At 47.9% G+C, this 26086-nt stretch overlaps 1 protein-coding gene across 17 annotated transcripts in view; it reads right to left on the reverse strand.

Moving 5' to 3' along the window:
• Positions 1-1491: 1491 nt before the first annotated feature.
• Positions 1492-26086, reverse strand: part of DTNB (dystrobrevin beta) — a 238861-nt gene continuing 214266 nt past the window's right edge. For 9 of the 17 annotated variants that reach the window (XM_060650310.3, XM_078444891.2, XM_060650252.3 and 6 more), the window contains 4 exons: positions 9794-9953; positions 8874-8963; positions 4977-5030; positions 1492-1521 (listed from right to left, as the gene is read on the reverse strand). In XM_060650310.3, coding sequence (XP_060506293.1) covers positions 1517-1521; positions 4977-5030; positions 8874-8963; positions 9794-9953 — 309 coding nt within the window. In that variant the 3' untranslated portion in view covers positions 1492-1516. Of the gene's footprint in view, positions 1522-4976; positions 5031-7959; positions 8737-8873; positions 8964-9793; positions 9954-26086 lie in introns of those variants that run through there. The other 8 variants (XM_078444895.2, XM_060650345.3, XM_060650328.3 and 5 more) reach the window with 4 other exon arrangements.

Genomic DNA, 26086 nt, shown 5'->3' on the forward strand with positions numbered 1-26086 from the left:
CTGTGAAACTGAGCCACCTGAGTTTTTATGCTTTTCATTTGACTCTCTACTCCTGATGAGTTTCTCCTAACTCCCGATCTGAGGTCTGAGGACAGCGTCAGGAGACCCAGCTCCGCTTCTAGTTCTGGCACCAAGCTCCCAGGCCGTGGGCCTTCTTCATTCCCTCATCTGCAGGAAGAGGGGGGGGCCAGACGGCTCTGGCGTGCCTATCCTTATCCCCCAGTTCCTCTGTGCCCCCGGGGAGGGGGGCTCTGGCAAGCTCCCGAGGGGCAAGTCAGCTCCTGACTCCCTCGTTGGCTGCAGCGGCCTAGGCCTGCTGTTGGGAAGAGCCTTGCCTGAATGTGCAGTGAATTTAGGTAAAACCCTGCCCAAGCCCCGGAGGCCCTGAGATTTCCAGGGCAGCGAGAGAACTTCTGCAGCTTGGGTGCTTCCCATAGAGGCTTGCACAATCCCTGAGTCAGTGCAGGCTCCGAGACGGCAGGTCCCGCAGCGCTGGCAGAACAGAGCCCCTCAAGGGCCGGGTGCACGTGGGGGGTGGGGCCGGCAGGAAAAGGCCTGGAGATGTTCCTTTTTTGGGATCATGGGGCTGCAGCCCTGGCTCTTCTGCCTGGAAGATCTGTAACTGAGGAAGACGGCCTAACTTTTAAACACAAGAAGTGGGGGAGGGGAGGGAAAGAAAGATTGACAAATAAAGAGACATCTCGCGGTCAAACCAAAGACATCTATCTTCCAAAGAACTGTTCTGAACAGACTAGTTGTCCAATTATTTTCATCCCTTCTTTCTAGCAAGCAGGCCCCGGAGCCTCACTGTCTTGGAACTGGGAGGAGAGAAGAGTCAAGGTCCTCAGATGGAAAGACGTGAAAGACTACCTCCTAAAGCAGTGAGCACTGTCCCAGAGGGAAATCTGTATTTTCATTAATTTTTTAGGACGAGGGGGTGCGGGTTGGCAGGCACCACAGGAAATGGCTTGGTTGGCTCTATTGGAGTGGATGTGACCCTGGAGGACGGAAATACGTGTCTGTGGTCAGGTTCCGAGGCAGATCAGAGCTCTGGGTGTCGGAACCCTGGGGCGCCGGCACAGACCCTGGGAGAGAAATGACGGTGGTTGTGGGCAACCAGCAAGGTGGCAGAGGTGGCCGGGACAGCCTTGGCCACTGGCTCCCAGAGCCCGTGTCGGCTGGCAGCTCTTGGGTCTGCCGGCTGCATCCAGACACCAGTGATACCAACCGATGCCGGAGGCCCAGGCCAGACCCAGCGTAGAGCAAGATGGGCCAGAGCCGGGAAGAGGGGCCAAGAGGGTATGATAGCGGGGCCGAGGCAAAGCGAAAAGGTGAACTGGGCTCTTTAAGAAAAGCTTTAACTGGAATCTCCCCCCTTCAGGGTGGCTGGCTTGGAAAGTGAGACCAAGGAAAGGGAGGAGGGAAAGGAAGACCGTGGGTACAAAGGGAAAGGGGCCGTGGGGAGGGCAGAGAACACTGTACTCACCCGCGCTTCCTCTCTGTCCCGGCTCCTCTGCTAACCTGTGCAGCACGGATACAAACAACACACGGAGTCACGCCTGGGGTGTCTCACCAGCCTGCATCTTCTCCCCGGGGACTACCGGCCCACACACCCACGGGCTTCTGGACTTCACTCGCCCCTTTCTGCCCCCTATGCTGGCTTTTCCCAAACAACTATGAAAAGGGCCAGGACAGTCACGCTACCTACAACCAGCACCTGCAACGGATGCAGAACAACCATGGAGAAACAAGTGTCTCTCGGGAGAGGGAAAATACTACTACTAAAATGGAAATGAAGCCACCCTAAATCTAGGGAGCGGTTATATCTGGGGGCGCAGCCCATCTGGTTCTGAAAGTGACCAAGGTGAGAAGGAATTAAATTTCGATACTGGCGGTGTTTCCTGCCTGCAGGCGTGTCTGCTTGGGGATGCTCAATCACTCCTGCTCCCCCTGAAATCTTGAACACCGACTGCACCCACAAAAGCCTGAGAATTCACAGAGGGCTGCTGCTGTCAGCCTACTGGACATACACCAGCGTACTCTGAGCGAGCAAACTGGATTTACAGCTCCCAACACCATGGGTGGCAGGTTCTGGGAGAGGCAGTTCTGAAGGACAAAGGAGCATAACATGAGGCCCTGGAGTGGCCGAGATGAATTTCGGGCTCTGAAGTACCGTGTCAGTCTGTTTCATCTGTGTAGTCCTGGAGACAAGGACTCTGAACACCCCAGGCGAGCAGTGAGGGGACGCGAAGTCAGTGCGGCACCCCAGGGGAGCAGAAGCGTTCCCCAGAATGCAGCCAGCCAGAGATCCAGGGTAAGGCAGTGAGGGGGCTGAGGTAGGGGCGAACGTGCTGGTGAAGTCTGGCTTGGTCACGAATTCTTCAAAAGTGCCCATTTGGCTCTTAGGGTTTTTGCACTGAGCAGACTATGCCTGGTGGGGTGCTGACCAAATTGTGTTTATGTTAGGTCAGCATCACTTCAACCCCAAAGAAGCACATCTCCTCTCTCTCTACGGTTGACAGTCACTCTTCTCCAACGCCTCGGTGACCGCAGTTACCACCATGTTGGTCTGTAGTAAAATCTCATGTCTAGGCCACGGCAGACCATCGGAAGGTCCATCTGTAAAAATACCTGGCTTGTACCTCCACCCACATACCTGCCACAGTTCAGCTAAGAAGACATATCCTGAGACCTGTATGTACAATGCCAAGAGTCAAACATTTGTTTAAAACCCTACTCAAGTCTCACCCTGGCTCTTAACACTCTTTTTCTTTTTCTTGGGATGGCACCTAAAGCCACAGCAACGGAAACTCAGGTGTTCCCACAAGGTCTCACGGGGACAGACAGAAATGTTGGTGTGTGCACTGGAAGAGAGATGGGGAGACACTAAGAGCAAGAGGGGCAGAGAGGAGAGATGCTGGCAGAGAACACAGGTGCAGACAGAGGCCCCTGAGACCAGGGGGCACCAGGCAATGGGAACTATGCCCGTCCACGTGTGAGATGCAGCCCACACCCAGCCCTGAACCAGGACCTGGGCTGCAGTCCATGGTCATGGCAAGGCCCAGGCGGTCAGGGCCGCCCTCCGTGTGCTGCACAGAATACAGGGAGGCTGAGGAGAAGCCATGGGAAAAGCTACTGGGAAGGGAGGGTCAATGGGAAGAGAGGCCAAAGCAGCAGATGTTACGTCTTCAGCCAAGAACATTCCACACGAACGCTAGGATCTGGATGAGTTGTGTGGTGTGCGCGCGCGTGCGTGTGCACGCGTGGGACTGGAGCACGTGTTTACGGAGTGTGAACTTATCTCTGTGCATCTCCTCCCTGCTTCGTCTCTTGCACAACAACCCTTCTGCCTTCCCCCTGGTCTGCTCTCGGCAAGGAAAGGGTCTTCTCTACCATTCCCTGTGACACTGCTAGATGTCTCAAATACAGCTGACCTCGACTTCTGACATTTGGGCGGCCATGCCAAATATGCCGTGGTCCTCAATCCCGCACAGTTGCCGTCCACTGCCTCGCAGGCCTCGCTGACTCTCTAGAGGACTGTGGCACCCGGACTCCGCTTCTCCACTCCTCCCAGGATCCTGGACAGTCTCAGAGTCTGGTGGCAAACTCTGAAGGCCTGCCTCTCCTGCCCCGCGAGCCCCCGTGGCAAGCAGCACGGCAGACCCTACCCCCAGGCACCCCCCTCCCTTCCCTTCCCACCTTCTTCGCCTGCAACTCCCACTCCACTTCTTCCCACCCTTCCTTACGACTTTTCTCACTTCGCCTCGTCTACCAGCCGCATGGGCATGGATTCCCGGCTCTGCCAGCTATGACCTGTGCAGGTTATTGAACCGCTCTGAGCCCTGTCTCGAATCCTTGCTCGGGGGCTGTGAAATCAAACAGGAAGGGTGTGCTCAGTGCAGAGCATTCAGCAGGGGTAGAGAGAGTGGGCGCACCTTCCAGAGCCCAGCCTCCTCTGGGCCGCTCCCGCTCTGTCCCTGACGAAGCACTCTCTGGTACATCACCTGGCTTACTTCCTTGTATGTGAGAATTTACTGACACCTCACTATGTGCCGGGCACTGGGGATACATCCTGAACAAAACAGACCGAAATCTCTACGTTGTGGAGCTTATGTTTTGGAGGAATCCAGAAATAGACATATTAATATAGGACCGAAATAAGAGCTCATACAACTCCCAAATGTTTTTTGTTCAGCATGGCACAGACACATGAAGATTAAGTGTGTGAAGTGGGGTCAGAAGGACCCAGTTCACACTGAATCTCTGCTGCTTTACAGCTACGTGATCTATACTTCTGAGAGCCTATTTTCTCAGTGGTAAAATAGGGACACTGTTATGTGTCTCACAGGGTTGTTAAGTGCCAAATGAGATAATACGTGGACATCATTTAGCACAGCTCCTTGTTCGTAACAAGTTATTAAGCAAGTTTTCTATACAAGAAAACGAGGAAGGCATTACTGTCCTTTGCTGATACCCTTCTTTATTGCTTTTAATTCTTCCATCGAGGCCAGAAAACCATTTGGCTATTCTGCCCACAAGAATCGCTTCCTTTTCAGAAATGTTTCTTGTATTTATAATCACACACTCAAAAGTTTGATGATTAACTTTTCCTGCTACTTCATTTTATCTCCTATTTATTCTGCATATCTCTGTCTTGCCTTTCTGACTAGATTATAAACTCCTGGAGGCAAAGGGTCATGTTCTGTGCTCTGCTGGTATCTACTTCCTATATCCGAACCATCTATCACAGTATCTGGAAATCAGGAGGCTTTTCTTGATCGCCTGACACCGCCACCTCCAGGGCAAACCTTGATGGTCGGTTGGGAAAAGTAGGCAGAAGGAACTGTGGGGGTTGGAAAGCTTTGGGGGAAGGGGCAGCAGGAAGGAAAGCAGAAACAAAAGGGAGGGGAGTTTCCCTCAGGGGCTGTCCAGCTCTGCCTCCCACTCAAACTAGGGGTCCTGTGAGCTGCCTTTACCTCTTTCTTTCCCACTTTGCATCTTCTTTTCTTCTTCCTCTGCACCTTCCTCTGCTGTGAAAACAAGTCCAAGGAGGCCAGTGACCCTTCAGCACAGCACAAGCATAGAGGGAGGGTGAAGGCGGTAACTCAGAAGGCTTGGGACGAAGCCCTAGCTAAAGGCTCATGGTCCCAGGCCTGCACGGGTGCTGACGCTCACCTAGTACGCGCCCTGCGTGGTGCACGCCCTAGCACTGTTTACCCATAAGCCCTACGCCCTTAGGGGCAGCACAGCTGAGGTCACTCACCTTGCTGCTGGTTCAGTTGCTGGCTTCCCTGGTGACTAGGTCGGGGGTGGCTGCCTCTTCTCCATGCCCGCTTTCCCTAAGGTGACGACACCCACTAGGGATACATCTAATACCTTGCATTCAGGTTCAAGAAAGCAACCATAAAAGTACATGGTGGGAGAATACCTAGATTAACACTGGCTTCTGTTAAGAAAAAACAACCAGGGGTGCCTGGGCAGCTTAGTCGGTTAAGCTTCCAACTTTGGCTCAGGTCATGATCTCTCGTTCATGAGTTTAAGCCCCGTGCTGGGCTCTGTGCTGACAGCTCGGACCCTGAAGCCTGCTTCAGATTCTGTCTCCCTCTTTCTCTACCCCTCCCCCGCTTGTGCTCTGTCTGCCTCTCTCTCAAAAATAAAATAAAACATTAAAAAAAAAATTTTTTTTAATAGAAAAAAGAAAAAACCACCAAAAGGGGGCGCCTGGGTGGCTCGGTCAGACTCCTGGTTTCTGCTCAGGTCATGCTCTCCCAGTTTGGTGAGTTCGAGCTCCATGTCAGGCTCTGTGCAAACAGTATGGTGTCTGCTTGGGATTCTCTCTCTCCCTTTCTCCCTTCCCCTCTGCCACTCACACTGTCTGTCTCTCTCAAAATAAGTAAATAAATAAATAAACTTAATTTTTTTTTTTTTAAAAAGAAAAAAACCACCCCAAACTAGAAGTTTTGGCTGATAACAAACTTAAAATGACTGAACAGCAAAGTGGCTGTGTGTTAAAAGCTAATGTCCTCAAAGGTTGCTTTCCCTGGAGTCTCCCTGAGCGAAAGCAGGCATGGAGAAGAGGTGTCACCCCCAGCGCAGTCAGCAGGGAAGCCAGCAACAGAGCCAGCAGCGAGCTGGGCTCTGCAGGGAGCACATCCCCCGTGATAGGGAGGAGTGTGCTCAGCTCTGGGAGCTCATTTTGAATTGGGGCCTTGAAACTCTCGACCATATCCCAGTGTTGGCAAGCAAAATGGTGAAGTGAAAACCACGTCACATTAAGAATGGCTGAAGGAGGGGCGCCTTGGGTGGCTCGGTCTGTTACGTTTCAGTCTCTCCATTTCAGCTCAAGTCATATGAGGTCACGTTTTGTGAGATCGAGCTCCTTGTCGGGCTCTGTGCTGACAGCGCGGAGCCTGCCTGGTATTCTCTCTTTCCCTCTCTCTGCCCCTTCCCCTGCTTGCTCTCTCTCTCTCTCTCTCTCTCAAAGAAAGAATGGCTGAAGGAACATCGAACAGCCACCTAAAGAGAAGGCATAGGGACAGCCATGTTACCTGTCATCAAACACTTGAAAGGCCAAATTAATAGGAGTAGGAAGGACTGAACTTACTCTGGGTGGCTTCAGAGGGTGGAATGAGGATAAAGTGCTTACAGAGAGGCAAATTTTGGCTCCCTGATAAGAAAGAACTTCCTCATGATGAGAGCTGGTCATGAATGAGCTCACTGGAAATATTCAAACAGGACTTTTACACTGGGCAGCAACCTGGATTAGATGACTTCTAAGATGTTTTCCAACCTTTAGATTCTACTATTTGTGAAAGTATTTTGAAAAAGATGAGGAGGACAAGCTACACCTATAAACAGTATGCTCACATGGTATGGAAAATACGTAGAGACAATCTGAACATCTCACCTCATCCTAACAAAACCCTTGGTGGTGACAGTAAACGTGTGTGGGTGTTGGGCCAGCCTCTTCCATTCACTGAGAAACTGGCAGCTCGCGTGTAAAGGGAATCTGTTTCTGAATTTTGTAAAGGTGCTGTCATGTGTGGACTTAGTCCACATCTACCTGTGGACTTCAGGGCTTGGGAGGGAACAGAGTCAGTGAAAGGGGCCCTCGTGGGGCTGTGAATCTGACATCCTGTCCCGTGTGGACGGAAGGGCTCTGTGGTGGGAAGAGCCCTGGCTTCAGGTTCTTCAGACCTAAGTTCTAGGACCAGCTTCACCCCTTGAAGCAAATCACTCTTCTGATAATCACTCACTGCATTTCTGAAGGGGACTAGACGACATGCTCTCTAAGGCGCCTTCCAAATACATCACATCATTTTGTTAAAACCACCCTTTCCTACCATAAGAGATTGCTGGGTATCCCTGTGACCTGTTAGTTTTGTGGAGCTATTTGGTCTCTGTGTGCCGTGTGTTTAATGGTGTCCGGTTACCTCTCATCTAGTGTGATGAGCTCATGAGCCACTGATTTTGCCCAAACCCTAGTAAGTAGTCACAAGGGACAGTGTGATTAACGTTCATGGCCTGAAATTCTTTCAAAAAGTGGGATTTCTGGCATCTGTGGGAAGTTCTATTAGGGAAGGGAATCTCTAATCACCCATGAAGTCATCTCAAAGGCAGTCACCTCTTGTATTTATGTGTGTTTATCATACAATAAAGAGGGGGCCGTGCTTCTGAGGATTGAGGAATGGGACCAGAATGGAGACTCTGTCACCTTCACACCCCCTCCACGGGAGAACTGGCATCTTAATTGCATTGAAAAAACCAACCTAGGCCATACGCTTACTCTCTTCTAAGTGGAATCAGGCAGATTTGAGAGTGAAGCCATGGGCCAGACCCATGACAACACTAAAGGTGTATGCTTTCTCCTTCAAAGGTCTGAAGAAATACCCAAGGCTTCCCTTCCCTAAGAGCCTGGACTGATGATTTCAGTGGATGTGTTTGAACAGTCCATGGAAACACTGCTTTATATTTTTATTTAATAACCTTGTTAAGCGACTTCAACGTATTCAAAAGCATTATATTAGGTGAAAAGAACAAAGGAGGGCCATATGTAGTGCTCAGGAAGGGAACCTATGTGTTTAATACGGAACATGGGAATCTGACTACTCTAAACCGATTAGTAAGTAGCTAGCAGTTATAAAATGAAGAGAGTCATGGGGAGTCTTGAAAATATGACGATAGGGGAATGGCCTTTTATTATTTCTCTCTTTCATGGGTTTTATGTAAGAAGAACAATGAGGTAAGGGTGTCTGGAAAATCAGTGAAATAGCTAAGTGATGGAGAGACTGAGGAAGGAGCCACAGGGGAGACTGGACAGAGGAGCGAAGGAGCAACAGACTCAGGTCACAAACGTCACATGAAATCAGAGCCTAGTCGTGGACAAAAGGAGAGAATAGGGTTTCAAAACCAAATCAAATAGGAGAGAGCAGAAAGGCAACTGGGAGAAAGTCCAGAAGCTTTTGTGGCTGATTCAGTTCCAGTCTTCCAGGAAAGCCTCAGAACGAGGCGGTCGCGCAGCCCTGGGGAGAGAGAGGCTGTGGACGGAGAGCTGGCGGAGGACGAATGAAGCAGGGAAAGGGGCTAACTGTGTGTGCGTGGGGCTCTGAACTTCTTTAAAGTCTGGATTGGGTCTGTCCTGCAAGGAGCATTCTTGAGAGAAACATAACGTGTCAGCGTCTCTGTGTGATCACGTGTGGCAGAGAGGCTCCCTGGGCCAAGACGTCCAGTGTGTTCCTAGAAGGCAAAAAGGCTGAGTGGTGAACTGAGGTGGCGTGTGCTACGTGATGATGTTTTACCACGTGGCGAGGACGTGAGGAGGGCGTGGGGATGGAAAGGGGCGCGTGAGGCCGGGCAGGAGCTCTGGGCTTCACCTGAGTGGAGCTCCTTCACCAGGGATGACATGGTGTTGGTGATGGAATCAGCGGCCACCAGCAGGTCACTGCGGAGGTTTCTCCTCGTACCTGAGGACAGTCAGAGCAGACGGCGATGGCAGGTGGGCGGGCGTGGAGAAAGAGCCGAGCGCACGCCTCGGTCTGCCAGGCCCTAGACGCGGTGCAGGGCACCTAGGGGAGATGGGGCATCTCCACCCGCTCCCGGGCACATCAGGGGCACGAGGCACCCAAGTCCTCCTTCTCCTCCCTCTTCTTTTCCACCTGAGGAGTAGGAACCCATCAGCGGCACGCTTCTCAGCCACGGTCAAGGGAGTTGGATTCCAGAATGAGAGTCGGATTCCAGGCTCGTTGGCCTGATGTAGGACTTTACTCTCCACCAGCTCCACCAGGCAGTACTTTGTCTCCCTGACAGGACTTCCTTAGCCACGGCGTCTTCCCCCAACTATACGACACAGTTGGTTGCTAGCCCCTCAGACAGTTGTAGTGATCCTGTGCTGAGTGTGCCTTCAGCAAGGCCCTATTTAGAGCTCCACTCTTCCTTCTCTTAGTTGCTCTAAAGAGTTTCCAGGCAAAGCATGACTCCAGGAATGATACCACCCAATTCCTCCAGAGGAGGCAAAGCCCAAAGGACAAGGCACTTCCCGTAACCCAGGGGAAAAAAAAGCACAGAAGCCCCGGAGGCCTGCTCTTCACAAACATACGAAGCCTGTAGACCTCCCGTTGGGAGACCAGCCCATCTAAATGAGAAGGGACCAGCACTTGACTTATTTATACTGTATATGAAAATCTGATCGTTTACAGCTAAGCTCACAAAAGAAACTGGAAAAATCTCAGTAGGAATCTCATTCACATTTCCAAACCCCTCTAGCTCTCCAGTGAGCTCTGCTCCCAAATCTCACCTTGTGCAAAGGCCTCCTGCATGTCTCCCCCGACTCCGCTCAGTGGGTCTTGCGGACAGTGGGTGGGGGTGGAGCCAGCAGACGCTGAGCGGACAGGCATGGGCATCGGGCGGCCGCCTCCGTGAGTGGGGGATGTATGTGGTGATCCTGTGGCCTGAGCCTGGGAGAATCAGAGAGATGAAACGTGTTACCTCAGGTATCTTACCTCTTTGAGGAAGGAGAAAGTCCTTCTACTCAGTCAGTCTAAGCCAGCCGAAAGAGCTCAGTTCAGTGGGCCAGTGCACTGCGTGATCACATTTGAAAGGAAGGAGTCAGGCTGCCTCTAGGACTGCAGAGAGGAAGAAAAGGAAAAAAGGAAGGAAGGTGGGGGCGGGAGAAGGAGAGAGAATCCCATTAGACTGGACTAAAAGTGGGAGGAAAAGCAGAGGCTAGCATGGAGAGGGGGTCCTCGCAGGCAGACAGCCTGAGCAGAGTAGCTGGGTCCAGGATCTGAGAGGGGCTGGGGCCACACAGTTGGAAAATGATACACAAACATCTTTCTTTTTTGTTTGCAAACACATTTATGGACATGACCTCACTTGACCCTCACAATAACTTGTGAATGAACAGAAAGGGTGTATGTTCTTGTGCCCATTTTATGGTAGAAAAACACAGAGGGAAGCGGAAGAGCTTTGTGTCAGGCCAACACAGCTCACGGAGATGCCGGAAGAGCCCCTTCCACTCCCAGGGCAACGGCGGGCACCCGGCACCTCTGAACTCCCAGCCCGAGGGGATCACGCTCCTGAGCGCGTGTCCGAGCTCCGCTGCAGGCTGCTTCCCGGGGGCCGGGTCGCCGCACTTGCCAAAAGCACACAGTGAGGCTGTCGGGGCCATTCCATGGGGACCAGGTGAGGACGGACACACACCTGGTGGAAGCCGAACTTTCCCTGTGAAGGCTCCGGTACGGTTTCGGAGGAAGCTTGGAGCAAGGGGATCACATTTAAAAATTCTAGTTAAAGGAAGCTCACTGAGATTTGGGCCCCGATGCTGCTCTTCAGAACAAGGGACACTGGGTGTGACACAGGGCAGGTTTTCTGTGGAAGCAAAACTGGGAAAATAGAAGCCAAAGTGGGCAAATGAGTTCAAATGAAGAGATTTATCTTTTGGGGATCTAGCTCAGAAACACCCCGCACGACAGAATCTGCCCCAAACACGCCGACGGGCTCCATGCACAAAGCCTCACCTCAGCGCTTCGGCCGGCGTGCGAGCGGCGCCACAAAGAAACAGTCTGTTCTCTAACCCTTTGGTTTGTGTGAGCGTATGTGTGTGTATTTTAATTTGAGACATTTAAAATATACAGAAAGCTAAAAAGCATAACATGATAAACACCCACATTGCAAACTGTTCTTAGTTTGTCAAATTCATTTCAACTTAGAAACGCCGCAGAGAAGTCTGAAGACCTATTAGTGTCCAGTCCCAGTCTCTCCTCTCATCCCTTCAGAGGCAACAATCATCAAAGATTTTGGGGTGAATTCTTTTTCCTATGTGTACCTATATAACTATGAATAATGTATGATATTTCATACTTTAAAATTTTGCATCAATGGTATCATACTGTGCATATCATTTTGCAATTTGCTTTTATCACTTAGCATACTTTCTGAGATCTTTCCATGATACAAATGATAGGAACTTAGACCCTTACCTCACATTGTATATCAAAACTAATTCAAAATGGGTCATGAAACCCAGGAGACTTTTAGAAGAAAAGGTTAAGCAATGACTTTTTAGATATGACACCTAAAACATAAACTACAAAATAAAATGATAAATTGGATTTCATGAAAATTAAAAACTTTTTTCAAAGGACACCTTTAAGAAGGTAATAAGACACTTCACAGAATGGGAGAAGATTTTTACACATCATCTATCAGATCAGGGGCTTCTATCTGGAATCAGAAAGAAAACTTACACTCAATAACAAAAGGACAAGTAACCTAATTTAAAAATGGGCGAAGGGCCTGAATAGATGCTTCTCCAAAGAAGACATACAAATGTCCAATAAGCACCTGAAAAGATGCTCAACATTATAAACCATTAGGGAGATGCAGATCGAAACCACAATGAAACACCACTTCACATCCATTAGGATGGCTACAATCAACAAGGTAGACAATAACAAGTGTTAACAAGGATGCAGCTTAATTGGAACCTTTGCACGCTGCTGGCAAGAACGGAAGATGGTGCATTCCTGCTGCTTTAGAGAAGAGCCTGACAGTTCCTCAAAAGATTAAACACTGAGTGCCACGCGACCCAGCAATTCCACGTCTCGTGTATATACCCGAGAGTAATGAAGACACAGGTCTGCACAAAAATCTGTACACAAGTATTCATGGCAGCATTATACATAAGAGCTGAAAAGTGGGAACAATCCAAGGGTCTACCAACTGATGAATGATTTAAATAAAATGTGGGATGCAGCCGACCCTTGAACAATATGGGTTTAATCTGCACGGCTCCACTTATATGTGGATTTTTAAAAAACCATACTTAATTTTGAGAGAGAGAGTACATGTTGAGTGGGTGTGGAGCAGAGAGAAAGAGAGAGGGACAGAGAGAATCCCAAGCAGGCTCCACGCTCAGCACAGAGCCTGACGTGGGGCTCCATCTCAACAGCCATGAGATCACAACCTGAGCTGATATCAACAGTTTGGATGTTAACCAACTGAGCCACCCAGGCACCCCAAATTTTTTTTTGATAAATACAGCACAGCATTATAAATGTATTTTCTTTATGATTTTCTTCATGACATTTTCTTTTCTCTAACTCTCTTTTTGTAAGAATACATATACATATAACATACAAAATATGTGTTAACTGATTATGTCATGGGTAACATATGGATCAACAGTAGGCTGTTGGTAGTTAAGTTTGGGGGGAGTCAAAAGTTATACACAGATATTTAACTGTGCAGGAGGTCAGTACCCCTAAGGCCCCCACCATTGTTCAAGGGTCAATGGAATACGATTTGGCAAGTAAAGGAATAAGTACTGATACATGTTACAACGTGGACAAACCCTGAAGATATTATGCTAAGTGAAATAAGCCAGTTACAAAAGACAGAATATTGTTTGATTGTATTTATATGAAATGTCCACAACAGGCAAACCCATAGGGACAGAGAGTAGATTGGTGGCTGCCTGGGGCTGGGGACTTGGGAGGAATGAGGAGTGAGTGCTAATGGATGTGGGGTCCTTTCAGTGGGTGATGAATTGTTCTAAAGTCAATTGTGGTGATGGTTGCACAATTCTGTGAATATATTAAAAACCACTGCATGATAGACTTTAAAATGGTGAACTGTATGGTATGTGAATTTTATCTCAAAAATATTATAAAAAAGACACCACTAGAAAAAATAAAAAAGATAAGTCACAGACTGGGAAAACATATTTGCAAATTATATCTGATAAAGAACTTGTGGGTCTTTGCAATGATTTTTTTGAATATGACACCAAAAGCAAAGTCAACAAAAGCAAAAATAAACAAGTGGAACCACATCAAAAGTAAAAAGGTTCTGTACAGCAAGGAAACCATCATCAAAATGAAGAGGTCGGGGCACCTGGGTGGCTCAGTTGGTTAAGTGTCCGACTTTGGCTCAGGTCATGATCTTGCGGTTTGTGAGTTCAAGCCCCGCGTCGGGCTCTGTGCTGACAGCTCAGAGCCTGGAGCCTGCTTCAGATTCTGTGTCTCCCTCTCTGCCCCTCCCCCACTCGTGCTCTGTCTCTCAATAATAAATAAATGTTTAAGAATTTAAAAAACAACAAAACAAAACAAAATGAAGAGGCAACTTACTAAATGGGACAAAATATTTACAAATCATATATATGATAAGGAGTTAATATCCAAAATATATAATGAATTCATTCAACCCAACAGCAACAAAACAAAACAAAACTAAATACCCAATCTAATTAAAAAATGGACTAAGGCAGGGGTGCCTGGGTGCTTTAGGTGGTTAAGTGTCCAGTTCTCGATTTCAGCTCAGGTCATGATGTCACAGTTGGTGGGATCGAGACCGTGTCGGGCTCTGTGGCGACAGTGAGGAGTCCGCTTGGGATTCTTTCTCTCCCACTCTTGCTGCCCCTCCCCTGCTCACACTCAAGTTCTCTCACTCTTTCTCTCTCTCAAAATAAATGAACATTTTGTTTAGAAAAATAATTTAAAAAAATGGACTGAGGAACCAAATATTTTTCCAAAGAAGACATACAAATGGCCAATATGTATATGAAAAAGTAGCCAGGGAAATGCAAATCAAAACCACAATGAGGTATCACTTCACACTTGTTAGGATGATTATCAAAAAGGTAAGAGATAAGTACTGGTGAAGACATGGAAAAAAGGGAACCCCTGTGTACTATTGGTGGGAATGTAAATCGGTACAGCCACTGGAGAAAACAGAGTAGAGGTTCTTCAAAAAATTAAAAGAAAATGAAAACGACAGAGCGCCTAGGTGGCTCAGTCAGTTGGGTGTCTGACTTTGGCTCAGGTCATGATCTCACACTTCGTGGGTTCAAGCCCCACGTTGGGTTCTGTGCTGACAGCTCAGAGCCTGGAGCTTGCTTTGGATTCCATGTCTCCCTCTACCTCTGCCCCTCCCCTGTGCTCACTCTCTCTCTATCTCTCAAAAATAAACATTAAAAAAAAATCTTACAAGTTTGTATATCAATAAAGCAGAAATGGAAAAAAACACCAAGAATAAACTAAAAAAATAAAAAAGAAACTTGTGTCCAGAACATAGAAAGAACTCTTACAGCTGAATAATAAGAAAACAAACAACCCAATTACAAAACAGGGAAAGACTTGAACAGACATTCTACTGAAGAAGATGTACAAATGGGCAACAATCACATGAAAAATGCTCAACATGAGTAATCAATAGGGAAATGAGAACTGAAATTACAATGAGATACCACTTACCTACTGAAAGAGCTATAATCAAAAAGACGAACAAGGACATGAGAAAACCGAAACGCTTGTATGTTGCTGATGGGACCATAAAATGGTACACTACTCTGGAAAACAGGTAAGCAGTTTCTTAAAACGGTAAACATAAACTTACCATATAACCCTGCAATCTGACTCCTGTGTATGTGTCCAAGAGAAACGCAAACATATGTCCACCCAAAACTCAGACACAAATGTTCAGTAGCTATGGTCTGGTAGGCCAAAAGAGGAAATAGCCAAAAGTTCATTGACTGGTGAATAGATTAACAGAATGTGGTTTATCCATTCAAGGAAATACTACGAAATCTCTTTTTGCTATTTTTTGCTGTTTAACTTTTATAATAATTTTCCTCTGACAATTAAACATGTTCTATCTTGTGAAATATTTTATTTTTGTCAGCGTACATGAAACATGTATTATCATTTATTTTTTTTTCAGGGTATATATTTTTTCTTCCCAACTAGTTTATAAACATCTCAGGAATCCCGTTTTGGTTGGATAACACATTAATCACTGTATTAATATAAATCATTATCACATATTAATCACTGTATCCTGGGGAATCACCTCTGTCTTTTACCCTATAATTACCATCATCCCTGACTTTTGGCCATTTTTGGGGGGGAGGGGACAAATAATAAAGTATACAATTAACTCTGGTTTGGAAAGTGCTTATGAACAGCCAGATCCAGCAGTTCCAGCCCCAATCCAAGTGAGATAATGAAGCTGGGAGAGAGGTAAGAGGATGTGCAGAAAAGCAAGAAAGTCTGATGCAGTGGTGTGTCCCTTGCAGGGAAGTCCTATCAGCCAGCACAGTGTGGGATGCAGGAGATCGCAGACGCGGTGGACCCGGGCCAAGCCCCAACCTCTCTTGGGCTTCCAAGAGCTGAGGGGCATGGAAGGAAGATCGATGCCTGGGTTGCTCGGACAGCATCAAGGAAGGACCCCATGCACCCCTGTAGCCCATGGTTTCCCAGCTGCAGAGGCAACGAGCCTCAAGTGGTCTCTCAGTCACAGAAGAGTTAGAGCCTAACAGATCACGTGTGCACCCTGGCTGCCGGGAGAGCCTATGAATTCGGCTGCCTCGGCCGGGGAGTGAGGAGTGCTGCCTAGAAGAACCAGGCTTGGCCACAAGCAAAGGACCGGGCTGCCTCACCACACATGGAGTTGGAGCCGCGGACACCCCTCCCCTGATGCCACAGCACTCAGCATAGTCCCCAGGGCACAGCACCCATCTCGGTGCCAGAATCTGGGATGACTGGCTTCAGAGTTTGCCTGGAGATGCCCAGACTGTGTCCAGCTCAGACAGCAAGCACTCAAGAGGAATGAAGTCCAGCTAAAGATTTCTTTTTTGCATATCTATGTGGCTTGTGAAATTCAAATGCACTTCACTGTGTGACAGTTGTCTGTCGTCCCCGCAGAGGGCTGACCCAGCATTAAGCACACAAGTATTCCCTAAATCTCCCTCAGTGCGATCTGGGCCAGGCACCGCTGCCTGAGGACTGAATGTCAGAGTCGCAAAACCCAAGATGAGCAACTAGGTTGCTTTTTAAGAACATGAAACCGAACCTCTGAAAGCATTTTAATAGGAAAATGATGATGGGGGATGAGGCAAAAGGGATGCACGAGGTGGCCGGCCACATGTGGCTAAAACTCTAGCTAAAGCCACATGTGGCTAAAACTCTAGGATCAGAAAATGAAACCTATTGCCCACCATCAGCTTGGAAATAATCAAGCCCTCTTCCTGGGATCAGTGCCCAGGACATGCCTTCCGAGGAAGATAAAAAACAGGCTTCAGAAGTTGTCTTTGTTCAGAGCAGTAGAAAGAGAAAAATGAAGACTGCTGGGAAGGCACGATTCTCCCCAGTGAATCTCAAGCACCAGCCCTTGGCTTTAGGGTCACGTTGGATTACAGCAATGCTGGGATGGAACCATCAAGAGCCCTGTGTGAATTCAGGCTCCAGCAGAGCAACACCGGTTTGGCATCCTGGTAGGTCAGTAAATCCCAACTGCCCCGGGAGAGGCACAAACCACAGCCAATCGATACACACATACTTCAAGTCAGGCCCGAGGCTCGAGGCCCGAGGCCACGGCTTCAGGAAGGCCTAGAGACTGGGGTTGGTCTTGGAGGAGGTACACATGGGTGCAGGCATGCCCATGGCTGCCACTGGGTGGTTTAGACATAAAGAAGCAGGACGGGCGACAGGTGCTACATCTACAGAAAGGCTTGTTCTCCCCTGCCTGCAGGCCTCTCTGCCTGTCGTCCTCTGGTCAGAAGCTCTCCACCCCCAGTGTGGTCAGACTAGCTCCTGCTGCCCCTCGGGGCATTTGCTTCATGGTCACCTCCTCTAGGGTCAGATTCCTGACATGCTCCCCAGAACTCTGACAGCATTAACCTCACCTCTCAAATTTTATCTTCCTTACCATTGTGCTAAGCACATGTAAATGCTTAATAAATGTTTGTTAAATGACAATGAGGTATATCAAGTTTCTGACCCTTTTTCGTCAGTAATGGAAAGTGGGAATGGAGCCAGAGCAGGCAGTAATCTCCAGGGAGCACTAAATCTATCAGTCATCAATAAAGCTTTGTGTGACATACTTAACTAGATGAGTAAATGTGGTTGGTAGGCAGACCTCTGTGAAGGCTCCCAATGACCTTGCTCCCTGCTGTCACACTCCTGTGTAATCCCCTCTCCTTGAATGTGGTCTGGGCATAGTGACTGCTGCTACTGAGTCAGGAGAATGGGATGTCACTTCTGAGATCAGGTTATAAAAGACTGTGACTTAGGTCTTGCCCATACACTCTTTCTCTCTCTTGTTTGTTCAGTCTAATGAAGCCAGCTGCGATCTTGTGAGCCACCCTGTGGAGAGGCTCACGTGACAAGGAACTGAGGCGGCTTCCAGCCGCCAGCTGGCTTGAACTGAGGCCCTCAGTCCAGCAGCCCACGAAGAATCCTGCCAACAACATGTGAGTAGTTGAGCCTTGAGATGCCTGTAGCCCTTGTGAGAGACCCTGACCCTCAGCTTGTGAGGACCAGCATCTGGACTCCGGGCCCATAGAAGCTGTGAAGTAATAAATATTTATTCCACAAAGCCACTAGGTTTTGGGGTAAGTTGTGATACAGCAACAGGTAACTCATATTCTCAGGTTGATTTTCTTCTTGATACATTATTGGGTCAGTCCCATCTGAAGGACATTTGATGGAGAAGGAATGGGAGGGAAGGTTGTGGAACATGAGAGATCAAGCCCAGAGACTCAGGGAAAGAGGACTGTGAATGAGAATAGGCGCAAGGATATATAATCAAAAAACATTCTACCCGATCAGAGAATGTGTCTAAGTCCCTGAGTAGTAAATGAGCCTGTCCTGATGCCGAAGTCCCAACCTCTTTGCTTTGTCAATAATCACAGGCCTTAGAGACGATTCTTTGCTGCCAATTCAAAGACTCAGAAGAGGAGGGGGAAGTTGCAGGTTCTGAGATGGAATCCTAGCTCTCTCCACCACTCTGGGGTAGACACACAAAGAGGAGGTGTGATTCGGTGGGAAGGGCATGGCCTGCAAGTCGGGAGACCTGGGGTTTTCTTTTGACCATACAGCACCTGCTTTTTAATTTTTCTGGGGCTCAGTCTTCTCATTTGTAAACTGAGTGGCATCAAGCAGATGATCTCTGAAGTATTTTTCTGATTTAAAATTCTATGATTCTATGCCTTTGGCCAAGTCACGTCATCTCAGTGATGTCAAGTAATCACGGCTTTGCTCCAGTCACAAAGAGGCCGTCGGTGAAGGATCTTCTGAGGGTTCCCGGCAGCCATCTCAGGGTCAGATAACGGCATGTTCTATACCGAACACACCTTTCTTTTTTTTTTTTAATTTTTTTTTAATGTTTTATGTATTTTTGAGACAGAGAGAGACAGAGCAGAGCAGGGGAGGGTCAGAGAGAGGGAGACACAGAATCCGAAGCAGGCTCCAGGCTCCGAGCTGTCAGCACAGAGCCCGACGTGGGGCTCGAACTCACGAACTGTGAGATCATGACCTGAGCTGAAGTCAGACGCTTAACCGACTGAGCCACCCAGGCGCCCCCGAACATACCCTTCTCACCAGTACGGTGAGTACCAGAGATGCTGTCCATTTAGATTCATGCACACAGAGCCTCTACGGAGGTGCAGGGAGCAGGTGACTGCAACAAGGATGATTCTAGCTCAAGACGCACAGAATTTCAATAAGCCCCTTCTAGTTACACGCCCACAAGCTGGAGTGCGCAGAGCACACAGAGTTCGAGACCCTGTTTGCAGTGCAGCGCAGCACTCTGGGCGTGCTGTCAGTTACCTACGATCCCGGGTAGGGATTGTTCACTCTCTGCCCTCTCGACAGGTCTGGGCCAGACAGATACACTACAATCTGCCTGGGGCACTGCGTTGTGAAATTTCACCATGTCTCAGAAGCGCAGATGGGCTTTACATTCAGGCAGGCAGGACCTCCCCACAGAGACTGCCAAGCACTCCAGTCACTGCAAACCAATCTAGAATAAATGGTCACAGGAGCAGGCTGGGGGCAGCATCGCAGTTGGAACCTTGAAGTTATGGGGAACCTGCGAATCACACAGAAATCAGGAAAGGTGGAGGAACTAGTCAGGCGGCTCCAGGGGATGGGGATAAACTCTCCGATGCGGGTGTAAAACCATCTTGCACCTCTGGGTTTGAGCTGCCAGGACAGGGGCAGTTAGCCTGGGGAAGCTAGGGAAGGTCTGCAATACGCTACTTGGTGTTCGAAGGTTTCCTGATGCAAGGACAGTGGGATCTTGCTGTAATACGACCTATAACAAAGGCTTGAATGCAGCACGGGCCAGTCACCAATGACTGAACACAATACATGCCCTGTCACTCAGGTTCTCTGAATACAGAGGTCCCTTGTAGTTAGAAACAATTCTGCTAGAAATACAGAGCTCGAGAAATACATTCTGAGACGCTCTCTGGTCTGTTGGCTCTTCACTTATTCTAAATTAGCAAAAGAGTTTAAAAACCTGAGAAAACTGGGTATCACATTCTAAGAAAAGGACTCACAGATTATGCTTACAATTTCAGAATGTTCATGACCCCAAGAAAATAGCCTCTCTTTTAGTCCAACGTTCATTTTATATTTGAAGAGACTGAGGCCTAGAGCAGCCACAAGGTTCCAAATAAATCAGTAGGAAGGCTACGACTGGTACCCGGGTCTTTTAACGGCCTCATATGGCTAGGAGAAAACCAAAGCATAGCACGGTGTTGCTGAGGCCTGGAGGAACCCATGTTTCAGTCGAGACCCGAAAGGAGAGTACAGTGATTATGACTTAGTCTCTTGTCTATGACACAAATCTAATATTGGAGCCAAAGCAGGTACACAGTATGCCAGAGAAGGTGACCTGAGGACACTGTGAGCAGAGACAGGAGCTCACAGGCTGTGGCAGAGAGAGCCGGCCCCAAAGGGAGAAAGGCACTGTCCTTAGCAGAAGGGTGATTTGCACCACACTCAGCTGTGTTCAGGCATCCTCGGCATGGTGCTTGGCACACAGGAGGGGCTCCAGAAATACTGTTTCCTTCCCTTCTTTTTCTTCATGGGACAGGTATGAATTTTTTCGTATCTCCTTGGTACACACTACAGTTAGGTAATCGAGCCTGGAGCGGCTTGTGGCAAAAAGCCTGATTTTGAGTTACTGCCCTCTATGGAGCCCTGATAACTGTATCCTCTGCACAAACACAGACCCACCTGAAACTCTGAGCTAAGCTGTTATCATGGTACCAGAAGGAGGCGTTTTAGCCTCCATCTGTCTCTCTGACTCGTGGATACCTGCCAGGGAGCAGATGGCCTTTGTGGACAATTACCTTCATTTTGCTGCAGTGTATTTAAATTAAACAAACTGGCCTCTTTGCTGCTGATTTTCAGAGGCCCTCTCAGAAAAACAGCAACAACAACAAAATCCACAAAAATCAACCCTGGGAGAAAGGAGCTGCAAGTCTGAAATTTAGATAAGGCAACCCTGACTGTATAGAGGAATGGGATGTATAAAGAATGGACTTTTTTTTTTTTTAATGTCGATTTATTTACTTTGAGAGAGAGAGAGAGAGAGAGAGAGAGAGAGAATCCCAAGCAGGCCCTGTGCTCAGCTTGGAACCTGATTCCGGGCTCAATCTCATGACCCAGACGTCATGACCTGAGCCAAAATCAAGAGTTGGATGCTCAACCGACCGAGCCACACAGGTGCCCCTAAAGAATGGACTTGGGGCAGATTTTTCTCCCTTCAAGAAAAGGTAAAACAAACCCCACATACTATATCGATCTGATGTTGGGTGGCTCTGCTCGGAAAATGCAGCCATCACATCAAATGTGCAGCTGAAAGGAGAGAGACAGGAGGCCGCACTGCCCGTCCTGCGTGCCTAACACGACAACAGTTGAGACCGCTAGCAGTTAGCACCAGGGATGGGAGCAAGCAGACAGCAGAGAACGAGGTGGAGGAGACGAGAGAGACAAGCGCATGGCAGCGAGCAAAGAAACAGGCTGTGATTCCCTCCGGGGTGAATTAGAAACAGCGAAAGAGCACGCCAGGAGACCTTCCTATCTGAGCAAAGGTGCTGTGTGACTTAAGTGTTGTGTAGCTTTTCAAGGTAAACTTTGCATCTAAACACCAGAGAGAAGAGCTGACGAGTTTTACGATGTCTCTCTTTTCTTTCCACCACAGATACCATGAACGTACATTTACATACTGTGTAGGTCTGTTGGAAGGATAGGATGGGGCCACCAAAAAGTGTGCCAGCAGTCCCTCTGCAGAGGGCTGGCACCCGTTTGTTCCCACATCACTTCAGGAAACTCAGGGCTTACACACAGCCTGTCACTCACTGTTCACTGTGGTGGCTCATGGGGTAAGTTATAGCAAAAGTTGCTATAACACAGGAAACAGCTCCCATGGGACTGCTGGATGTTTATGGTCTCGGTACTGGCAGTGGGTAGATTCCGTCCCTGTTCAAGTCCAATTACACTGCAGAAGACAAAGCTTACCTCAAGGCTTCGAGGGGTGGGAAGCAAGTTGTCTAGCTATCTTTCTTAGTAGGAGGAGGAAAGCATACTAAGCTCCAGGGACAAAGAACAACCTACTACAACTCACCATAAACCCAAAGATCAAAAGAAGTTGAAATTTAAACTTTCAGATAGGGAAGCTCATAAATTCTAAGACTAGATTACCCTCTTTCTGTTTGTTTCTCCTAGTCTGTCCGACTCTATTTGAGAATGGTATTCCTTTAGTTCTCATTGTAGGATTTCAAAGCCAGTTCTCGGTGAAATGATCAGGGACCTCACTGAAGGGAAAATCCCTGTAAAATGAACACAAAACACTCAGCTTGCATATTAGAAACAAAAAGAGAATAAACTGCCAGGAGAGCATGGTCCTTATTCAGACAGCTCAATCGGTGATCAGGCAAGAAGCCAGAACCTATCAGGGATATTTTAAACTCCAATGAGTCAAATTTAAAGGCTACTTATAGGTATGCAAAACTCATATGGTGAGGTATGGCACCCTTATTCAACAGCACCATTCTTTGCTGAGTCCCTGCTGTACCCAATGCAGCAGTTAGAGTCCAGGCTTTGCAGTTAGGGAGACCTAGTTTGGATGTCAGCTTTACCATTTATTAGCAGCATGCACCTGGGTAACTTACTTAACCTCTCTGCATCTCAGTTACTTCATATGCAAAATGGAGATAATATCTTTACAGGCTGGTGTGGACGAACATAAAATGCTTCACACACCAGCTCAAAAGAGGACCACCTGCCATTATTCTACTTTGAAAGGTGCTGGGGGTCACAAAGGGGCAAAGTGTCCACTGTTAGCAGGCTCACGGTCCCCTGGGGTTGTTAGGCATGTATGCAATTAGCATACAAAGGAGAGTGAAATCCATGCCTTAGTGGAGGCACAAAGGAAAAGCACAGAATCGAGAGAATGTAACTCTGAGCTTCTGGAACAGGGTAAGGTTTCACAGAAGAGGTGGCATCTGAGAGTATCTTGAGGGCTATAATTTCAATAGGCAGAAAAGGCTCGGGAAGGGCAATCCAGGTGAGGAAAGGGCATGAACACAGGCCGCTGGCCTGGGAGGGGAGGCTGCCTGCGGGGGGTAAGGAGCAGTGTGGGGGGGCTAGCATATAGGGAGCACATAGACACGTGGTAGGAAAGAGCAGTGTGGCCTACCATCATCCGAGCCTTAAATAAATAGTCACCTAGTTTATTTACTAGGCCGGAGATGGCAAACGGCAGCCTATGGCCATATCCAGCTCACCACCTGTTTTTTACAGTCCATGAGCTAAGAATGGTTTTCACATTTTGAAATGGTTGCATTTTAAATGGTTATATAAGTACCTACATAATATCTCTGATTTGGTTTACAAAGCATAAAATATTTACAGTCTAACCCTTTTTAAAAATTTTTTTTTGTTTTTAATTTTAAGTAGGCTCGATGCCCAGTGTGGGGCCTGAATTTAAGACCCCAAGATCAAGAGCCACATGTTCTACCCACTGAGTCAGCCAGGCGCCCCATACTGTCTAACCCTTTAATAAAATGCCTACTGACCCCTGCTGGGGGCAGCGGCACAGGGAGCTAGGGGAAGGTTCCAGAGGAGAGAATGGCATGGCCAGTGCCATGCATTTAGGACTCTGGCTCTGGAGCAACGTGAAGGAGGGACTGAGGAGGAAGAGATAGGGCACAAGGAGCCCTTATGCGGAGGCTCTTCCAACAGACCAGGTGACAGATGATGGAGGCTGGAATGAAGAAAGGTGGTAGGAAGTGGAAGGAGAGAGCCACAAGCAGGCTTTTGGAGAAAAACTTGCCTGCACCTTGACAAGTGCGTGGATGAGCAGAAACCTGAGACAGTGTGCAGACAGGGAGCTGACAGGAAATATGGCCAGAGGACTGATTTGCGGGGAAGGTGCCTGGGAATCGTTCACCATCCAGTCCACATGTAAACCTCAGAATCAGGGATTCTGAGAATGCCTCGGCGGCTCAGGCTGTATCGCAGAGCAAGGTTCTCTGAGCTCAGGGTAGTGCTTCTCAGCTGGGGGTAATTTCACCTGCTAGGGCTTGGGGAGGGGGATATCACTAGAATTTACCAGGTAGAGGTCAAGGGTCCTGCTAAACACCCCACAATGCACAAATCAGCACCCCCAGACTCCCCAGAGTTATGTGGCCCAGAGTTCCACAGTGCTGAGGATGAGAAACCTGGCTGAAGGTGAGTCAGAATCTTTTCCCAGGCGGCAGGCTGCTGTGGAAGGAAGGGCAGGTCACCAGTAGCCTCGGGTTAGGTTAGGATCGTCAAGGGGCCCAAGAATAAACTCTTATATCTTCTGCACATTTGGAAGATGTCCTGGGGGGGGCGGCTACTGGCCTCAGAGTCTCCTAGATTGTCTCTTGGTTTCCTCAGGTCTGAGCTGGTTAAATACGGCAGTTGAAATTGGAGATGTGAAAGCAATGAATAAATAGTGAATGTTACATATATATTTAAGTTAATAAGAACACAAAATAATAAAAGTATTGAAGGATTTACGGTTAGCCAGCTTGTAGAGCTGTGGTGAGTTGGTGTGGTTTCTTATTAAAGGTACCGCATTAGCTACAGTTAACCGTCTCTCTCTTTGCCTCTAATTTTATAAAACAAGCTTCTACTTTTTCTTTCTTCTTTTCTTCTCTTTCTCTCTCTCTTCCTCCTTTTCTCTCCCTCCTCCCTTCTTCCCTCTCTCCCCTCCCCCTTCTCTTTCTTTTAAAGCATCGTGGCATCCGTACGGTAATGCCAAATGACAGTAATTCTACTTGCCAGACTATGATTGGCAGCAAATGGAGAAGAGTGCAAAAAAGTCTAGTGTACCTTTTATAACATGCTTCTTGTAGCTGAAACTAAGCAGATGTTCATTTCAGTTAAGGACTCTAGGAGAGAAGGCTCCCTACTGTTGTGTTATTGTTAATACGGAACATCAGAACCAGCCCGAGGTCAGCTATAAGACCCAAGAGATTGGTGCAGGATCAGGATTTGATGAAATGCCTACAGATGCTCTCCAAGTGAAGGATCATAGATCCAATCCCACGCCAAGAGAGGATGCTGGGGTGAGGTCTACCAGGAAGAGCACTAGGGATTCCTCTCCTCCTGTGGAAGCCCGAGAGATAAACCAAAGGAGGGGGCTTCAGGGAAGCAGCGGATATTTTCTTAGGATGCTTTCTTTTGTCTGGAAAGGAGGAGGTAGAAGGCTGGCGTGAAGAAACACTGAGGAAGGAGCTGGGTGTTGAAAGAAAAGCCCAGTGCATTTGAAAGTCACAAAAGGAGACACCAGTCTAATGAACCCAGTTGGTATTCTATAGACCCTTTCTGGCTTTAGCCTTTCCCCAACATACTGGCTGGTACAGGTGACGAAAGCATCAAAGGACTGTGAAGCTGAAGTTTGCAGATGAGGAAACAGGTTTGTAAAGTCTATGGACATGTTTAGACAGAAAAGTGGTTTTGATGAGAAGGACCTTTGAATCACAAGAGCAATCCATTCATATGTAATTCAATAAGGAGGATTGAAGATTTAATTCCCTCTCCTTCTTTGGGCTGAAACCAAAGCAGGGTGGTGGCTGGACAAAACAAAGCCTATTTTTCAGAGCTATCTACACTACTACTCTACTGAAAATTTTCTTTCCAGGGTTGCTGGTAACTTCCTGATTGGCAAATCCAAGGGCTTCCTTATCCTATTGTCTTATTAATTTTCTCCTTCTTGAAAGCTTGAGCTTTCACCAAGAACCCACAATCCTACCCCTCCCACCTCCTCTTTCTTCTTTTTCTCTACTATGGTTTTTCCCTAAGCCTCATGTTTATGGTTTCAACCCTAATTTTATGTTGAAGACTTCCAAATCTACAATGCTAGCCATGTTTTCCCACTGAAGTTCCAGCTGCATATCCCCAAATATATGGTAGATCAGGCAAAAAGCCTGAGTGCCTGCCTAATCTTCAGAACTCAGTATGTTCAAAAACAGGTTAAAGTCCCCTCCCTAACCCAGATCATCTCCTCTTCTTACTTCTTCAGTCAGTGTTCCCATCATTTTCCTAGATCCTCAGGCTCAGAACCTAAAAAAGTCACCTTTCACTCATTCTTTTCTGCTGATGCTTTGCTGAGACTCAGATTGTAGTATTCTGGGTGAGACAGTGTGTCCCAGGAATTCAATGTTGTTCCAGCGGAAGGACAATTTCTCCAGCTTGGTGTGTAGAGAATTTCCCTGGAGACTTTGGAAGATAGTTTTCATATGTTGCATGCATTCTGTCCAAGAGAG

The sequence above is a fragment of the Panthera onca genome, chromosome A3 (assembly GCF_046562875.1).
Source record: "Panthera onca isolate mPanOnc1 chromosome A3, mPanOnc1 haplotype 2, whole genome shotgun sequence".
Lineage (NCBI taxonomy): Eukaryota > Metazoa > Chordata > Mammalia > Carnivora > Felidae > Panthera > Panthera onca.